The sequence below is a fragment of the Trichosurus vulpecula genome, chromosome 1 (assembly GCF_011100635.1).
Source record: "Trichosurus vulpecula isolate mTriVul1 chromosome 1, mTriVul1.pri, whole genome shotgun sequence".
In the NCBI taxonomy this organism is placed as follows: Eukaryota; Metazoa; Chordata; class Mammalia; order Diprotodontia; family Phalangeridae; genus Trichosurus; species Trichosurus vulpecula.
The window spans coordinates 87557062-87571378 of record NC_050573.1 but is presented as its reverse complement, the minus strand read 5'-3'; the positions used below and the strand labels follow the sequence as shown (position 1 = coordinate 87571378).

General features: G+C 43.2%; 2 protein-coding genes across 3 annotated transcripts in view; both read right to left on the bottom strand.

The window, feature by feature from the left end:
* The window catches only part of TSNARE1 (t-SNARE domain containing 1), a 235980-nt gene that overhangs the window by 34704 nt on the left and 186959 nt on the right, over positions 1 to 14317 (bottom strand). The window lies entirely within an intron of this gene.
* On the bottom strand, positions 2361 to 5058 carry LOC118834017 (vegetative cell wall protein gp1-like). Its single transcript, XM_036741457.1, has one exon. It carries the CDS (start codon positions 4926 to 4928, stop codon positions 3453 to 3455), a length of 1476 nt encoding a protein of 491 aa, XP_036597352.1. The 5' UTR covers positions 4929 to 5058; the 3' UTR covers positions 2361 to 3452.

The following is a 14317-nucleotide window of genomic DNA, read 5'->3' as shown; positions in this document are numbered from 1 at the left end:
ATTCTACATCCATACACATGTGTAAAAGGACATTTTAAGTGTGAGCATGTATGATTGAGCAGGCAATCACGTTTGGTTGGGTCTGTGTGTGCATATTTGCATGCATATGAATATTTACTTTTGTATTTTATATTTTATATGAATTTGTGTATTTCTAAAATCTTTCTGCATTTTGTGATTCATGTATGTGTCTGAGTGTGCACTCCCCCCCTTTGAAAGAATGAGGGGATGAGTCCCCATTCTCTACATCACAGTTTCTTCTTATAATTAGGAACTTGGCAGCCATCCACCTACAGAGACAACTGTTCCAGTTAATGACACAATAGGCGATTTTAATTTATTTATTTAGCTTGGCATTTAAAAAAATAAGTAGAGAAATCGCTTCTCTGAGTAAGAAATCAGTGGCAGTAATGAAAAGCAGATTGTAGGCAGGCCAGGAAAGACAGGGGCAGTTTGGACAAGAAAACCACTGCTCTCAGGATCTCAAAGTCACTGGATGAGTCAACCTTCTCTCAGGTGCCTCCAGGACAATCACAGCCAGCTCAACCATTAATTGTATGACCCTGGGCAAGTCATCTTCTCCTCTTCTTCCAGTCCTGATATTCTCTGCTCCACATCGTAAGGCTTCTTTCCGGCTCTGACATTTTATGTTCTAAGGCCTCCATCATCTCTACATGCTATGTTTTACGAGTTCTCAGCAACTTTTTTTTATTAGTTTATTCTTTCACTTATTCTGTGTCAGGAAGGACAGAGGACCCCCTTTTCTAAATGCCTGATGGCAAAAGGGGACTACAGTAGCAATATGACAGTCCCACTGTACAAGCCCTTCCTTTCATGTAAGTGAAGATGGAGAAAAGTTAAGTGAATTGCTGGGAGATGCAGATGAACAAGTACTAGAGATGTAGGTTGTGAAATGGATGTCACCTATGGGCTACTCATCCTAAGATTACATTGAGGCATCCTCTGTGGCTACACATGTTTGTTGTTGTTCAGTCACTTCAGTTGTGTCCAACTTTTCGTGACCCCATTTTGGGGGAGCTTTTCTTGGCAAAGAACTGGAGTAGTTTGCCATTTCCTTCTCCAGCTCATTTTACAGAAGAGGAAACTGAGGCAAACAGTGTTAAGTGACTTGCGCAGGGTCACACAGCAGTAAGCGTATGAGGCCACATTTGAACTCAGGTCTCCCAGACTCCAGGACTGGTGCTCTATCCACTGCATCACCTAGCACCAATATAGATGCTGAGATGGGTTCCATTTACTCACCTACACTCTCCTTCCCCATATATCTTCCCCACCAATAGCAAATCAATCCTATTATGGATCAATTGGAGAGTAGGAACAGGGTCTAGTCTTTGCCCAGGATCTAGGGATCATCTATGACTGGAGTTAGAAGCTTACTCAGTCTAATCAGGGTTAGGTCTCAGTCAAGGACTGCAGGAAGGGCTCAGACTATGCCAATGGTTTGAGATCCATCTGTTCAAAGACTTGTACATTATGCTCTGAGGAGTAACCCTGACCCCTGTCTTCCCAGAATTTTATCAGAGGATTACAGAATCAGAGAAAATAAAAGAATTTTAGTTATAAGGTTTCCTTTGCTGACATTTTCTCTAACTGATACCCACCAAATGAGTCCCCACTACAACACAGTCAGTAAGTGATCATTCAGCCTCTACTTGAAACACTCTGATGAGGGAGAGCCCACTCCCACTCCTGGCATTAAACTTAAATTTATCTCTTTGAACTTCCACTCATTACTCTTGAGATCAACCAGAACAAATCTATTCCCTCTTCCACATCAAAAATTTTAAATTATTTGACAGTTATTACATATGAGTTATCTCGCCTCCAGGCTAAACATCTCCAGTTTCTTCAACGAACCTCCATGTGCTTTGGACTCAAGGCCCTTCACTATGCTGGTTGCTCTTCCTTTAGAAACTTTCTATTTTATATATGTATATATAATATACATGTATATATGTACGCCTCTACATATACATACATACATACATTATATTTATAGCCTTAAAATGGAGTGCTGAGAAATGAAAACTTTAGATCTAGGTTGGCTAGGGCAGTAAATAATTGGATGATCACCTCCTTGTTTCTAGAAGCTATGCCTATCTTAAAGCGAACCATGATGGAATTAGAGTTCACATTTAGGTTTTGATTTGTTTGGGGGTATTTTTGGCTGTCATGGCCCTGTTGACTCATATTGAGTTTGCAGCTCACAAAAACCACCACATTTCTTTTTAAGACAAAGTACTGTGGCTGCCCCATATTGTACTTGTGAGTTCAACTTTCAGAACCCAAGCAAAACATATACTTTCTTTGGGAATACAAAATTCACACACACGAAAAAATCAGAGAACAAGAGAGAATATAATATAGAATCAAATAAATCCTGTGGTACAAAATATAAGAGCTATAGAACTCAGAGCAGGAAGCAAATTAGTATGGTTTGGAGTAGTCATGAGTAGGGTCCTGGAAGAGGTGGCGAGTGATCTGGGCCTCGAAGGACAACTCACATTTTCATTGGCGGAGAAGAGGGAAAGAAGCATTCCAAGTGAGGTAGCTCAGGAGGGAAATCAGGTTGATGTGTACAATAGAGATAGCACAGTGGGCAAAGAAGCATGGTAGGATAGGGAGGAGAAATAGGTCTGCATCTGGATTGTATAGTATTAATAACATAAAGTCCAAATGGTAGGGCCAATTCTCATTTGTGCTTATTGGACAGTGCCTGGTTGGGAGTTCCTTACAGGAGATACATTTGCATTGGGTTGATATCTTAATGTTTCTGAGAATTGCCAAGGGCCCCCAAAGTCTCCTTCTCCTCACCCAAGGACTCAGCCTCAACATTATCTCAAGTCAGACTTACACTGCACTTGTCTCATCTCTACCTTACAATGGTTGCAATTGTTCTGGATTTGTTGTGACATTGTGTCTCTGAGCCGATCAAATCTGCCAGACCTGTTGTAATCTGCACCATCAATCTTCTCACTGCAGTGGTAAGTTAGGATGCATAGACTCCAATCAGATAAGATTGCTTTTCAAAGGCAAGCAGGAGTTCCAGACACCTACATGTTTGAGCATCAGTGGGCCACCTAAAAGGAAGATTTTCCAGTAAGTCTAAGTCAGGTTTAGGTTTAACATGTCATTGGAGAGAGGAGGTTGGCTTAGACCAATCATGTCCTTCCTCTTCAGCAGTCATTATGGCCCCTTCCTGCTTCTTTTGGTTTGCTTGCTCTAACATTTCCCTCAGACAAACATGCCATGACTGTCCTGCTTTCCACCTTACCCCTAGCAATGAAACTGAGGAAAAACCTAATACTGAGGGGAGATGAAGTAAAAGAGTTCATTTCTGATAAACCTGCTGCCGTAGATCCATTGGCTCCATAGCTTGATTTCCATTAGTCTCCAAACATGGGGGTCTAATACTACAGATTATAGCAGAACTACCATGCAACTTTTATGTGTCTCTTATAGTGATGGTGACAGGGACTATGAAACCAATGGTGATAGCGAAGTTTAGGGCAACTTCGGTGTCTATGTCGATGATCATGACAGGAAAGGCGATGTCGGTGTTGATGGAGATGATGATGTCTATGACAGGAGTGATGTCGCTGGTGATGATGTCTTCGATGAGTATGGGGATGCTGATGATGGTGGTGTTGATGCTTAGGTTGTTGTGATAATGGTTCTAATGGTGCTACTGAAGATAATGATAATGCTGACTGTGGCACTGATGATGACAGCTGTGAAGGGGGTGATGGCGTTGATGATAATTTTGACCGTGGAGGCGTTGATAATGAGAGGAAAGATTGTACACGTGATACTGTTGATGAGAAAGAGGGCAATAACTTCTGTGACTCTGATGATGGGTATGGTAGGGATAAAGATTGCGGTGGTGTTGGCAGTGGTGATGACGGTGGTGGTGGTGATGGTGGTGGTGATGATAATGATAAAGAAAGTGATGATGGTGATGCTTGTGACAGTGGTACTTTTGATGTCTGTGATGCTTGGGATGGAAATGGTATTTGTGAAGATACTGATGACAGGGGAGAAGGGGGGGATGATGGAGGTATAGATGGAGATAGTGGGGGCGAAGAGGTTGATGGTGAGGGGGGTGAAGATGGGAATGGTAGGGGTGAAGATGGGGGTAGTAAGGGTGAAGATGGGGATGGTGGGGTTAAAGATGGGGATGGTGAGGGGGGTAAAGATAGGAATGGTAGAAGTGAAGACAGGGGTAGTGAGGGTGAAGATGGGGATGGTGGAGGTGAAGAGGGTGATGGTGAGGGGGTTGATGGAAATGAGGATAGAGTTAGTGGAAGTGAAGATGGAGATGGTGGGAGTAAAGAGGGTAATGGTGACGGTGCTGAAGTAGGTGAAGGTGGGGATGGTAAGGGAGTAAGGGGGGAAGCTGGGGATGATGGGGATAAAGAGGGTGATAGTGATGGGGTTAATAGAAATGAAGATGGTGATGGGGTTGATAGAGGTGAAGATGGGGATGGTGGGGGTGAAAAGGGGGATAAGGGTGATGGAGATGATGAGAGTGGAGTTGGAGATGGTAGAGGTGAAAAGGATGATAGGCCTAGAGATGGAGATGACAGGACTGATGATGGGACTGAAAATGGTGATGGTGGTTTGGGTGGCTGCATAGCTGAAGAAGGTGATACTGGTGAATGTGCTGGAGTTAAAGAAAATGTTGATGGGGATGGAGAGTTTGGTAACAGAGATGATGGTGACAGTAATGATAGTGGTGTTTGTGACACAGATGACAGTGACAACGCTGCTGCTGCTGAATATGGTACTGGGGATAGTGACGATGATGGTGACTGACAAACCAGTTGGGAAGGAAAAGTAAAGTTTGGGAGCAGAGAATCATGGAAACACTTTGACTTCTTCCTGTTTCTCCAGAAAGTGTTAATCATTCCTTTAGTAAGCTGTGGGGTCAATGCCTGGCCCTCTTTTTCTAACTGCTGATATGCTGTTCAGTGTCCAATCCCCAGTTCTGGCACGGACAAAAGTGTCTTATGCTTCAACTGCTTTCAATGCCATCATGGCTCCTGTACCAGAGGAAGAGACACAGTTACCACTTTGCCCTGTCCCTGAGACCCACCCAAATCCCCTTCTAGCGATAGTCTATGTCCTCATCAATCTGTCTCCCTTTGTTTGTCTCAATATTACTCTTTGTGTCAGTTTCTCTGTCACAGTGTCCCAGTCAATCTTTATGTTTCTGTCTCTCTTAAGTTCCTACCTGTGTATAAATCTCTATGTTTCTCTCTATCTGTCTTTCCATTTATCTTGGTATCTGCTTCAATTTCTGTCTCTGGCTCCATCTCTGTATCTTATTCTGATTTTTCATTTTTCAATATGCTCTTGGTCCATTTCTCTAGAAATTTCTACCACTTCTTCCCGCATTTCTCTTTCCCTCTCTCCTTTCTTGTTTCTGCCCTCTCTTCTTTCTTTCCTTCCTCCCTCCCTCATTCCTTCCCTCCCTCATTCCTTCCCTCCCTCCCTTCCTCCTTTCCTTCCTTCCTTCCTTTCCTTCCTTCCTTCCTTCTCTGTCTCTTCCTCCCTCCATTCTCTCCTTCCTCTCTCCTTCCTTCACATTTACCTTCTTCAAAAAAAAAATTATCCTTTCCACCTGCCTCTACCCCACTTTTCTCTCTCCTCTGATCCCCCTCTCCCCTCCTCGACCTCTCCTACATCCCTAGGACATGTAAAGATGAGGACTGATTACAAAGACCTGCCTTGAAAAGTGGGGGTGGTCCCAAAGTTGCAGTATGTTGCCAAGAGGCTCTTCTCAGTTACAACTGTCTATCTCGCCCAGTGGATTTAGAAGGGATCTCCAGGATCTCTCCAGTCTCTTAGTAACCACTTCCTCAGTTACTTCAGTCTCAGGTCTCAGGCCCTTGGACATATACTGAGCTTAGGGGCAGTGTCAGAAGTTAACTGCCTCCTCCAGAATTTCAGCCTCTTTTAATTCTCTTAGACCAACTCTTCCCCTCTCTCATAGGTAAGAGGCACTTGGCAAACAATGGACCCCTGGTTATTCTTATGACACCCTAATTAGTATTCAAGCCACGCCCACCCCAGCTGCTGTGATCATAGAACCTCGCTACCTCCCCTCTCTATTTCTTAACTTAGGATAATGGCTCGAAAATGTGTTGGTCTTGGAATCCCTTTGAGTGAGAAGGGTAATTTGAAGTCTTCAGACTTCACAGGGTAAGAATATAGGGGCTACTCTATTCTCATATTTCTGAAACGGGGAATGTCTGAGGGAGTAGGAGAGGCTTGCAATTTAACCTTGTAGTGACTTAGCTACCTTCTGGAAAGTCAGGGCCTGAAACTGTAGGTGTGCTCCTCCCTTCCCCCTCTCCTTCCTCATTCCTTCTCTTTAGTCATATCATCACCACATTAGTAGCCAAATAAGGAAAGGGTCACTGTGACCCGCATTGAATGAGGCCGAAGGAATTGGCCCCCTCCCCTCTCCTTATTTCTTCTCCTAGACTTTCGGATGCCACCCGGCAGTTGAGTTCCAGATAAAGAAAGCTGTCTAGTTTTTCCCACCTAGATTGTAAGGCCGCCTCCCAGCCAATGGCCAGGAGGGATAGAAGGGGAGGGGGGGTGGGATCTTTGTGTTAGGTATATTTACCCATGCACTTTCTTTGCACCTTGCCTCACTCTCTAGTGCAATACTGAGACATGAAGTCCACCTCACAAGGTTGTATCCAATAAATTCACTTTGCTTCTCCTAAAGATGTCTCTCCTGTTATTTGAATTTCCTGCCCCATACACCTTCAACATTCTTTTGTTGAACATTTTTTACGTGAGTTATATCCAGTGGTGTTCTGGTAAATATTTAACAATTGGCTCTCCAGAAGAAAAAAAAAAGTACTAGTTTGAAGTTTAATCTGAATTGTTAACATTTGCTCTATCACTCTCTTAAAGTCTAGAAGCAATCAACAAAACAATAAATCAAGCCCTGATTTGTAGCGTTCCCTGATTTCCCAAGTTGGAGTTTTCAAATGCCTACACTGAAAATTCAACAATCCACTGTACCAGTCTGAGCTGGCTCTAACACTTTTTATAATTAACTTATTCAAAATTAAAACATTTTAATATTATTATAAAAATAATTTTGACCTCACAGACCCCCTGAAAAGCTCCCAGAGACCCCAAATCACACTTTGCGAACCACTGACCTAGGGTAACTCCATCTTTCTGTGTCTCTTTCAGCCTTTAGGCACCAAACGCAGGTAAGCTATGTTGGTAGTCAGTAAATAAACATTTATTAAGTAATTACTGTGTGCCAGGCACTGTGCTAAGCACTGAAGACATAAAAAGAGGCAAAAGATAGTCCTTGCCCTCAAGATGCTTATAATCTAATGGAGGAGACATATGCAAACAGATATGTACAAACAACTTATATGTAAGACAAACAGGAAATAACCAACAGAGAGAAGGCACCAGAATTAAGAGGAGTTGGGAAAGTCTTCCTATAAAAGATGGAATTTTAGCTGGGATTTGAAGGAAGCCAGGGAAACCAGGAGGTATAGAAGAGGAGGGAGAGCATTCCAGGCATGGAAGACAGCCAGAAGGAATTTGGAAAGAGGGCTAGAAGGGCTGATTGAGTGTCCTGGCTGCTTGTATACCTAAAAGTGTTACAGAAGTCATTTATTTTTGTTGTTAAGTGGAAAGGGCTGCTATGGATCCAAATTGAGAAGACAGTGCCAGGTCACATTGTGACTGTTTAACAGCTATAGGAAGCCCCTTCACTGAGCCCATTTCCTTACTGGTAAACCTGAGAGACACAGTGGAAGCAACATGAAGCTAGAAAGAATGCTGGCTTTGGAGTTGGAGGCTCTCCTATTCACAATTTGTGTGACTCTGGGCAAGACGCTTAACCTCTCTAGGCTTTGTATCCTCATCTATGAAACAAAGGAGTGGGCTGTTGAATGAGGTGACCTCCAAGGTCACTTCCACATCTAAATTAATTCTCTAATTATCCATGAAATAATATTTGTAAAGTGCTCGTAAGGGAACTGAGAGTCTAGACATTCTCTGCTTTAGACTATAGCTGCAGTATTGTGTTCAGTTCTGGGCACCATATTTCAGGAAGGACATTACCACAGTGGAATGTATTCTAGAGGTGTTTTAACAACCCAGCTAGCAGCTTCTGTGGGGGCGTAAGATCCCTCCGCCAGAGCCAGCACCCAGGGGACTGCCGGCACCCAGGAGGCTGCCGAGACGCCGGGAAAGCACAGGTTCTTTTTATCTGCTTAAACAAGGAAAGCAAGGTGAAGGGGTTGACCAGCTTACTTTAATCCAGCATTCAGTTAGCATACAGACAACATACATTTAGTTCAGGGGAAAACACCAGCATTCAGTTAGCATTCAGTTAGTTCAGGGGAGCAAAGAGACAAGAATCAAGAAACAGACCAAATACAATTTCATTCACTTGCTTCAGGGGAAAAAACCAGTACCCTGAGGTTCAGAACATTCATTTAGTTTGGGGGAAAACAAAACCAGCACCCTGAACCTCAAAACCAAAATACAAACAAATTACAAATATCAACAGACAGACCCAATACAATTCATAGTTACCAACATCTTGGCTCGGCCTGAGAGCAAGGAATGGCCCAGAGTCATGCTCCCCACCGCTACCGCGACAACTGGAAAAGGAAAGAGGGCTCTTCAAGCTGTCCTCTCCCCTCTTATAGAGTTTTTGACATCATCAAGCGCTGCCTGAATGACCAGGGCCAATTGGTTCTTGAGCTGGCCCCTCCCCCTAGCATAGACTAGGTTAACACCCAACAGGGCATGGCTCTGGAGTTAACACCTCCCCTCAGCCAGCCCCATGACTCATCACACAGGAAGTTCTCTGCTAGCAGGCCATGAGTCTCTGGACTTCCTGCCCCGGAAGATGTCACACAGGAAGTTCTCTGCTCCCAGGTATGGCCCAGCGAGGCTCAATGAGGTAAGCTGAGTCACTCAAAGAAAACAAAGGCTATTCTGGTTACAAGAGGGTGACCAATATGGTAAGGGGACTGGAAAGAAGACCAAACAAGTATGGGTTGAATGACTAAGGGGATGTTTGAGGTAAGAGGAAAACAGATTCAAAGGAGGAAAAGAACACTCTTTGAAAGGCTGTCTGTCATGTGGAGTAGATTTAATCACTAAACCAACAAGCATATATTAATTACCTACTATGCGTTAGGCATTGGGGATACAAAGCTGAAAAACGAATTCATCTTTCCCTCAAGGAGATTATATTCTATCAGATAAAATGTACATATATGGGGGCAAGGCCAATGATTTCCCCGCTACAGAGAACTCCCAAATGAAAAAACTCCTACCAGTGTAGATAGACACTTTTTCTTCAACTTATACAAAATAAATACAAATTTATTTTTAGAGGGAGGTACTAGAAGCTGGGGGGGTGGGGAATCAGGAAAGGTTGCACATAGGAGGTGGCACTTACATGGAGTTTTTAGGGAAACTGGTGTCTGTTAGTTGATTTTACTTAATTATTTCTTTGTTATAAGGGAGATTTACTGGGTGGCAACTGGGAAATATATTTGGAAATGACTGTGAGTTTTTTTTTAAAAAGCATCAACAAAACTTATTTATTTGTTTTGTTTTGTTTTTACAAAAGGTTTAATGGTCCTTGGCTTACTCAGATGGCTTCTAATGATGTCAGGAGGCTTATTCAGTCATTCATTAAAATAAATTGACTCAAAAAATCAATTGCATAATTAGAGGAAGACTAAGGCATGGCTGGACAAATTTATATGAAATACATCTGGGAGTTTCAGAGGACTGTAAGCTCAATCAATTTAAGGCAAGAGGGTGGCATGTCAGCATCCAAAGCTAATATGGCCCTTGGCTGCATAAAAAGATGTTCAGAAGAAGGGGTGTGAGAGTCCCTACCGCGCTCTTGAGAGTCCAGTAGAGATATGGCATAGATCCACTTGTGGTACACTACTTGGTAGCCTCTATGGAAATCAGAGCAGATTCAGTGCTCACTAACCATTTACTCAGGGAATGAGAGCTACCCCACAGCTATCAAGAGGACCCTGCTCTGGCATCCCATTTAATTGAGTGAGACAAAGACTTCTGGATTTGACGACCTCTTAAAGAACGGCCATTTAGAGAATCATCACCTCTCAGAATGGGAAAGAACTTCAGGGATCATCTAACAGGAAGCCCATCCACTCACCCAAGGCTAGAATCTCACCTGTATAATTCTGGACAAGGAAGTCAGTCCAGAATCTTCCAGAACACATCGAATGATGAAGAAGTCACCATCTCCCACAGTAGAGCCTTCACTCATAGGACAGTGCTGAATGTTAGGAAGTTCTTCCTTATCTCAAGCCAAAATTTGCCTCATTTTGGTAACCTTCCAGTTGTGGTTCTTCCCAAAGAACAAACCTATTCATTTATATGATGATAGCTATCATGCCCCAATATTAAAGAAGAATTCTCTAGGTTAAATATCCCCCAATCTTTCACCGAATCCTCATGTGACCTGGGCTCTGGTCCCTTTCCTATCCTGGTCACTATCTTCTGGAAAGCTTCAGTTTGTAAATGTCCTTCCTAAACTAAGGGGTCCAGAATTAAGCAAAGTACTCCTACAATCTACACTGGATCTACCTTCCTCCACTAATCCTCAGTATCTCTCTCTCTTACAGCCTTTATCATGCTAATCATTGCAGCATAGTCACCTGTGTCTGTCTTATCTCCGCCACTAGGCTTTGAGTTTCCTGAAAGCAAGGGGCCATTTCAATTTCATTTTTGTCTTCTCCAGGCTCAGGCACAAAGTATGTGCTTAACAAGTCTTTGTTGGATGGAGAAATGAACATCTGGATGGATTTAGTTGAAGAGGGGGTATGGGAAAGGAAGAGACTGAAAAGGCCCACGTGTCCTTTCTATTTCCAAAATGGTACCGTCCCTGAGAAGGCAGCTGACTTTCAGAAGAGTGCCTTGGTGTCTGCTTTGAAGCTGGGATTCTAGAACTGCTTTTCCTAGGAATTATCCGCTGGTAATTTTGATCTTTTCTCAACTTAAAAAGAACAGCTCTTGACCCTTACTGCTAGGTAATATCCTGGAATTGCATTACCCGGTGACCATAATCAGCTTGCAAAATGTATCAAGGGAGCAGACACAGAGAATGACCAGATTCTAGTCCCCAAAGTGTATTGGCAAGGTCCTATCCCCTTCTGGTGTCAGTTTCCCCTCAGTTTCTCTAGTGGTTTAAAAGTTTACAAAGCACTTGCCTGACAATACCCCCGTAAGGAAGAGAGAGCGAGAATGATCATTGTCATTTTATAGATGGCCCAACTACTCACTCTAGGTCACACTCCAGAGCCCATCAAAGTCAGGCCTCTCCTAACTTTGAGTCCAGTACTCACCGAATTATACCATGCTGCCTTCCCAAGTGTAAAGTGAGAAGGTTTGACCATCTCAGAGAATCAGAATTGTAGAGCTGGAAGTGACCTCAGAGGCCAACTGGTCCAAACTAAACATTAAGCATGAGTCCCTTCTATAATATACGTGAAACATATGGTCAACAGAGCTGCTACTTGAATACTTCCAGGGACAGGGAGCTCATTACCCGCCCCAACCTCATGCCTCTGCCCTAGGTAGTCTTTTATATTGTTAGTCTCCTATTATGATAGAGAATTTTCATCATCAGCTTCCCTCTAGGGCCTATGAAGACAAACTGAGTAAGCCCAATTCCACTTTCACAATTTTTACATCCCCTAGCTCTATGGTTCTTTCTACATAGCAGAAAAATCCTAGGCAGCTGATTCTTAGTTATCAGGTAGGTCTACATCAGGCCAGTGCTAGGTACACAGTAGACACATCTAGTTAGCACACTTTGAAGCTTCATTTAGTCCGTCAATAAAGTAAAATGTATTTAAAACACAGTTGGACAAGCACAGGCTGGGAGAAGAGTGGCGGATCAACAGAGCAAAGGAAATAGATCTTGTGGTCTCAGTGAAAGGTCCACTGGCTTTTAGTCAGCAGGCTGGCAGGTCATTTTCCCTTTCTAAAGGAATTTCCCAGCTGCCTCTTCTTCCTCTTGTCTCCAACGGCTGCCCTTACACTACGGGGGTTCAATAGCCATGTCAAGGCTATTGAAGGACCCACCAGGTCCTTAATCTCTTACTACCACCTCTACGCCGCCTCTTCCACTCCTCCCCAGCCACACCCAGGGATCATCACAGCCTAGAACTCACTGTTACCCACTTCCTTAATAATAAAAAAAAAATTCCCTTTAACCATAATCTTTTATTATTGCACCTCTTACTATGCCACATCTCACTGTCATGGTGACTTCTCCCCCTCAGTACTTGCTCAGGTTATGAAGTCACTTTCTTCTCTTTTAAATCTTAGTAACAGCTAACGTTCATATAACACTTGCTATGTGCTGAGCCCTGTGCTAAGCACTTTATAATTATCATCTCTTTTTATCCTTATAACAACCCTGCAAGGGAGATGCTGTTATCGTTCTCATTTTACAGATGGGGAAACTGAGGCAAATAGGTGTTATGTGACTCGCCCAAGGTTACACAGCTAGTAAAAATCCAAGCCGCATTTGAACTCGGGTCTTCCTGACTCCAGGAGCTGTGCTCTATTCACTATACCACCTAGCTGCCCAATCTTCCCTCCATAGTTAACCTATACAATTCTAAACAGTCTTCTTGTTCGGTCTGACTCTTTGTGACCCCATTTTGGGTTTTCTTGGCAAATATACCAGAGTGGTTCGGCATTTCCTTCTCCAGTTCATTTTATAGATGAGAAACTGAGATAAACAGGGTTAAGTGACTTGCCCAGGGTCACACAGCTAGTAAGTGTCTGAGGCTGGATTTGAACTCAGGAAGATGAGTCTTATTGACTCCAGGCCTCGCACTTACCACCGAGCTGCCCCAGTAAACTATCTTCTACTACTAAATTATATTCCTCTCTAACTAGTTCTCCCTCTTATTCTCTCCAAAAAGCTACTCCAAACCTCCTCTTCTCAAGCCTCTGAAGCCTTTCTTTCCCAAGCATCTCCCCAAGGATGTTGCTTCTTTATGGGTACAAGTGAGACTATACTATGCAAACTCACTCTTCTCACATCCTCATCTGAAAATCCTCAACATCATTCCCCAGGCTCTCCTCCTTTACTCCAGCCTTTGATATTGAGGTGGCCTTTCTTTTTGCCAGGGTCCGTCCCTTTGCATGTTCCCATAAGCCCATCCTCTCCTGTCTTCCCCAGTATACTGTCCCTTCAATCATCTTCCTTTCTTGCCAATCTTCAATTTCTCTCTATCAAGTGGTTCCTTCCCTACTTCCCAAAAGCAAACCCAAGTCCCTCCCATCCTTAAGAAATCCTAATCTATACCCTACCATTCCCCTCTCAAACTATCACCCTATATCTATCTTCTCTTTCTCAGCCTATCTCCTAGGAAAAACTTTCTTTTTCTTGCCTTCACTCTTCTCCACATTCACTTTGCAATCTAGCTTCTGACCTCATCACTCATCTTCTCTCTCCAAAGTTCCCAATGATCTTTTAGTTGTCAAATCTGATGGGCCTTTTCCCAGTGCTCATTCTCCCTGACCTCTCTGCTGCACTGGACTCTATCTACCACCCTCTCCTCTTATCTGTTTATCACTCCTTCTAGGTCTCTTTTGCTAGCTTATCATCCACATCTTACCCCTTGGTTGTGGATCTTCTCCAAAGATCTGTCCTGGGTTCTTCTCTCTCTATACTGTTTCTTGTTGGTCTCATAATAATCATTCAATTAACATCTCTCCAGAGATGATTTCTAGATCGATAAAGTTCATCCCAGTCTCTCCTCTCAGCAGGGTGCTGTATTACCAAATCAGATGCTCCAAAGACATCTAAAATTCTGTCTAAAACCGAGCTCATTGCTTTCCCCCCAGAACTGATCTCTCTTCTAGACTTCCCTATTTCTGTTGAAAGAACCAACATTCACTTAGTCTCGTAGGTCTGGCCTTATCCTTGTTCTACCTCATCCCCAAATCATATTCTTTCCACTTCCACATCCCTCAGAGCTGGTCTCTTCTCTCTACTCGCACAGTCACCACTTTAATTCACATTCTCATCAACTCTCTCCTAAACATTTCTGACGGACTACTCGATCTCTTGCCACTCTAATCCATTTTCTATAGTTGACAGAGTGATTTTCCTTCAGTAATATAATTGTTGTTCAGTCATTTCTGTCATGTCCAGCTCTTCATGGCAAGGTATTTTAGGCAAAGATAGTGGCGCAGATTGCCATTTCCTTCTCCAGCTCATTTTACA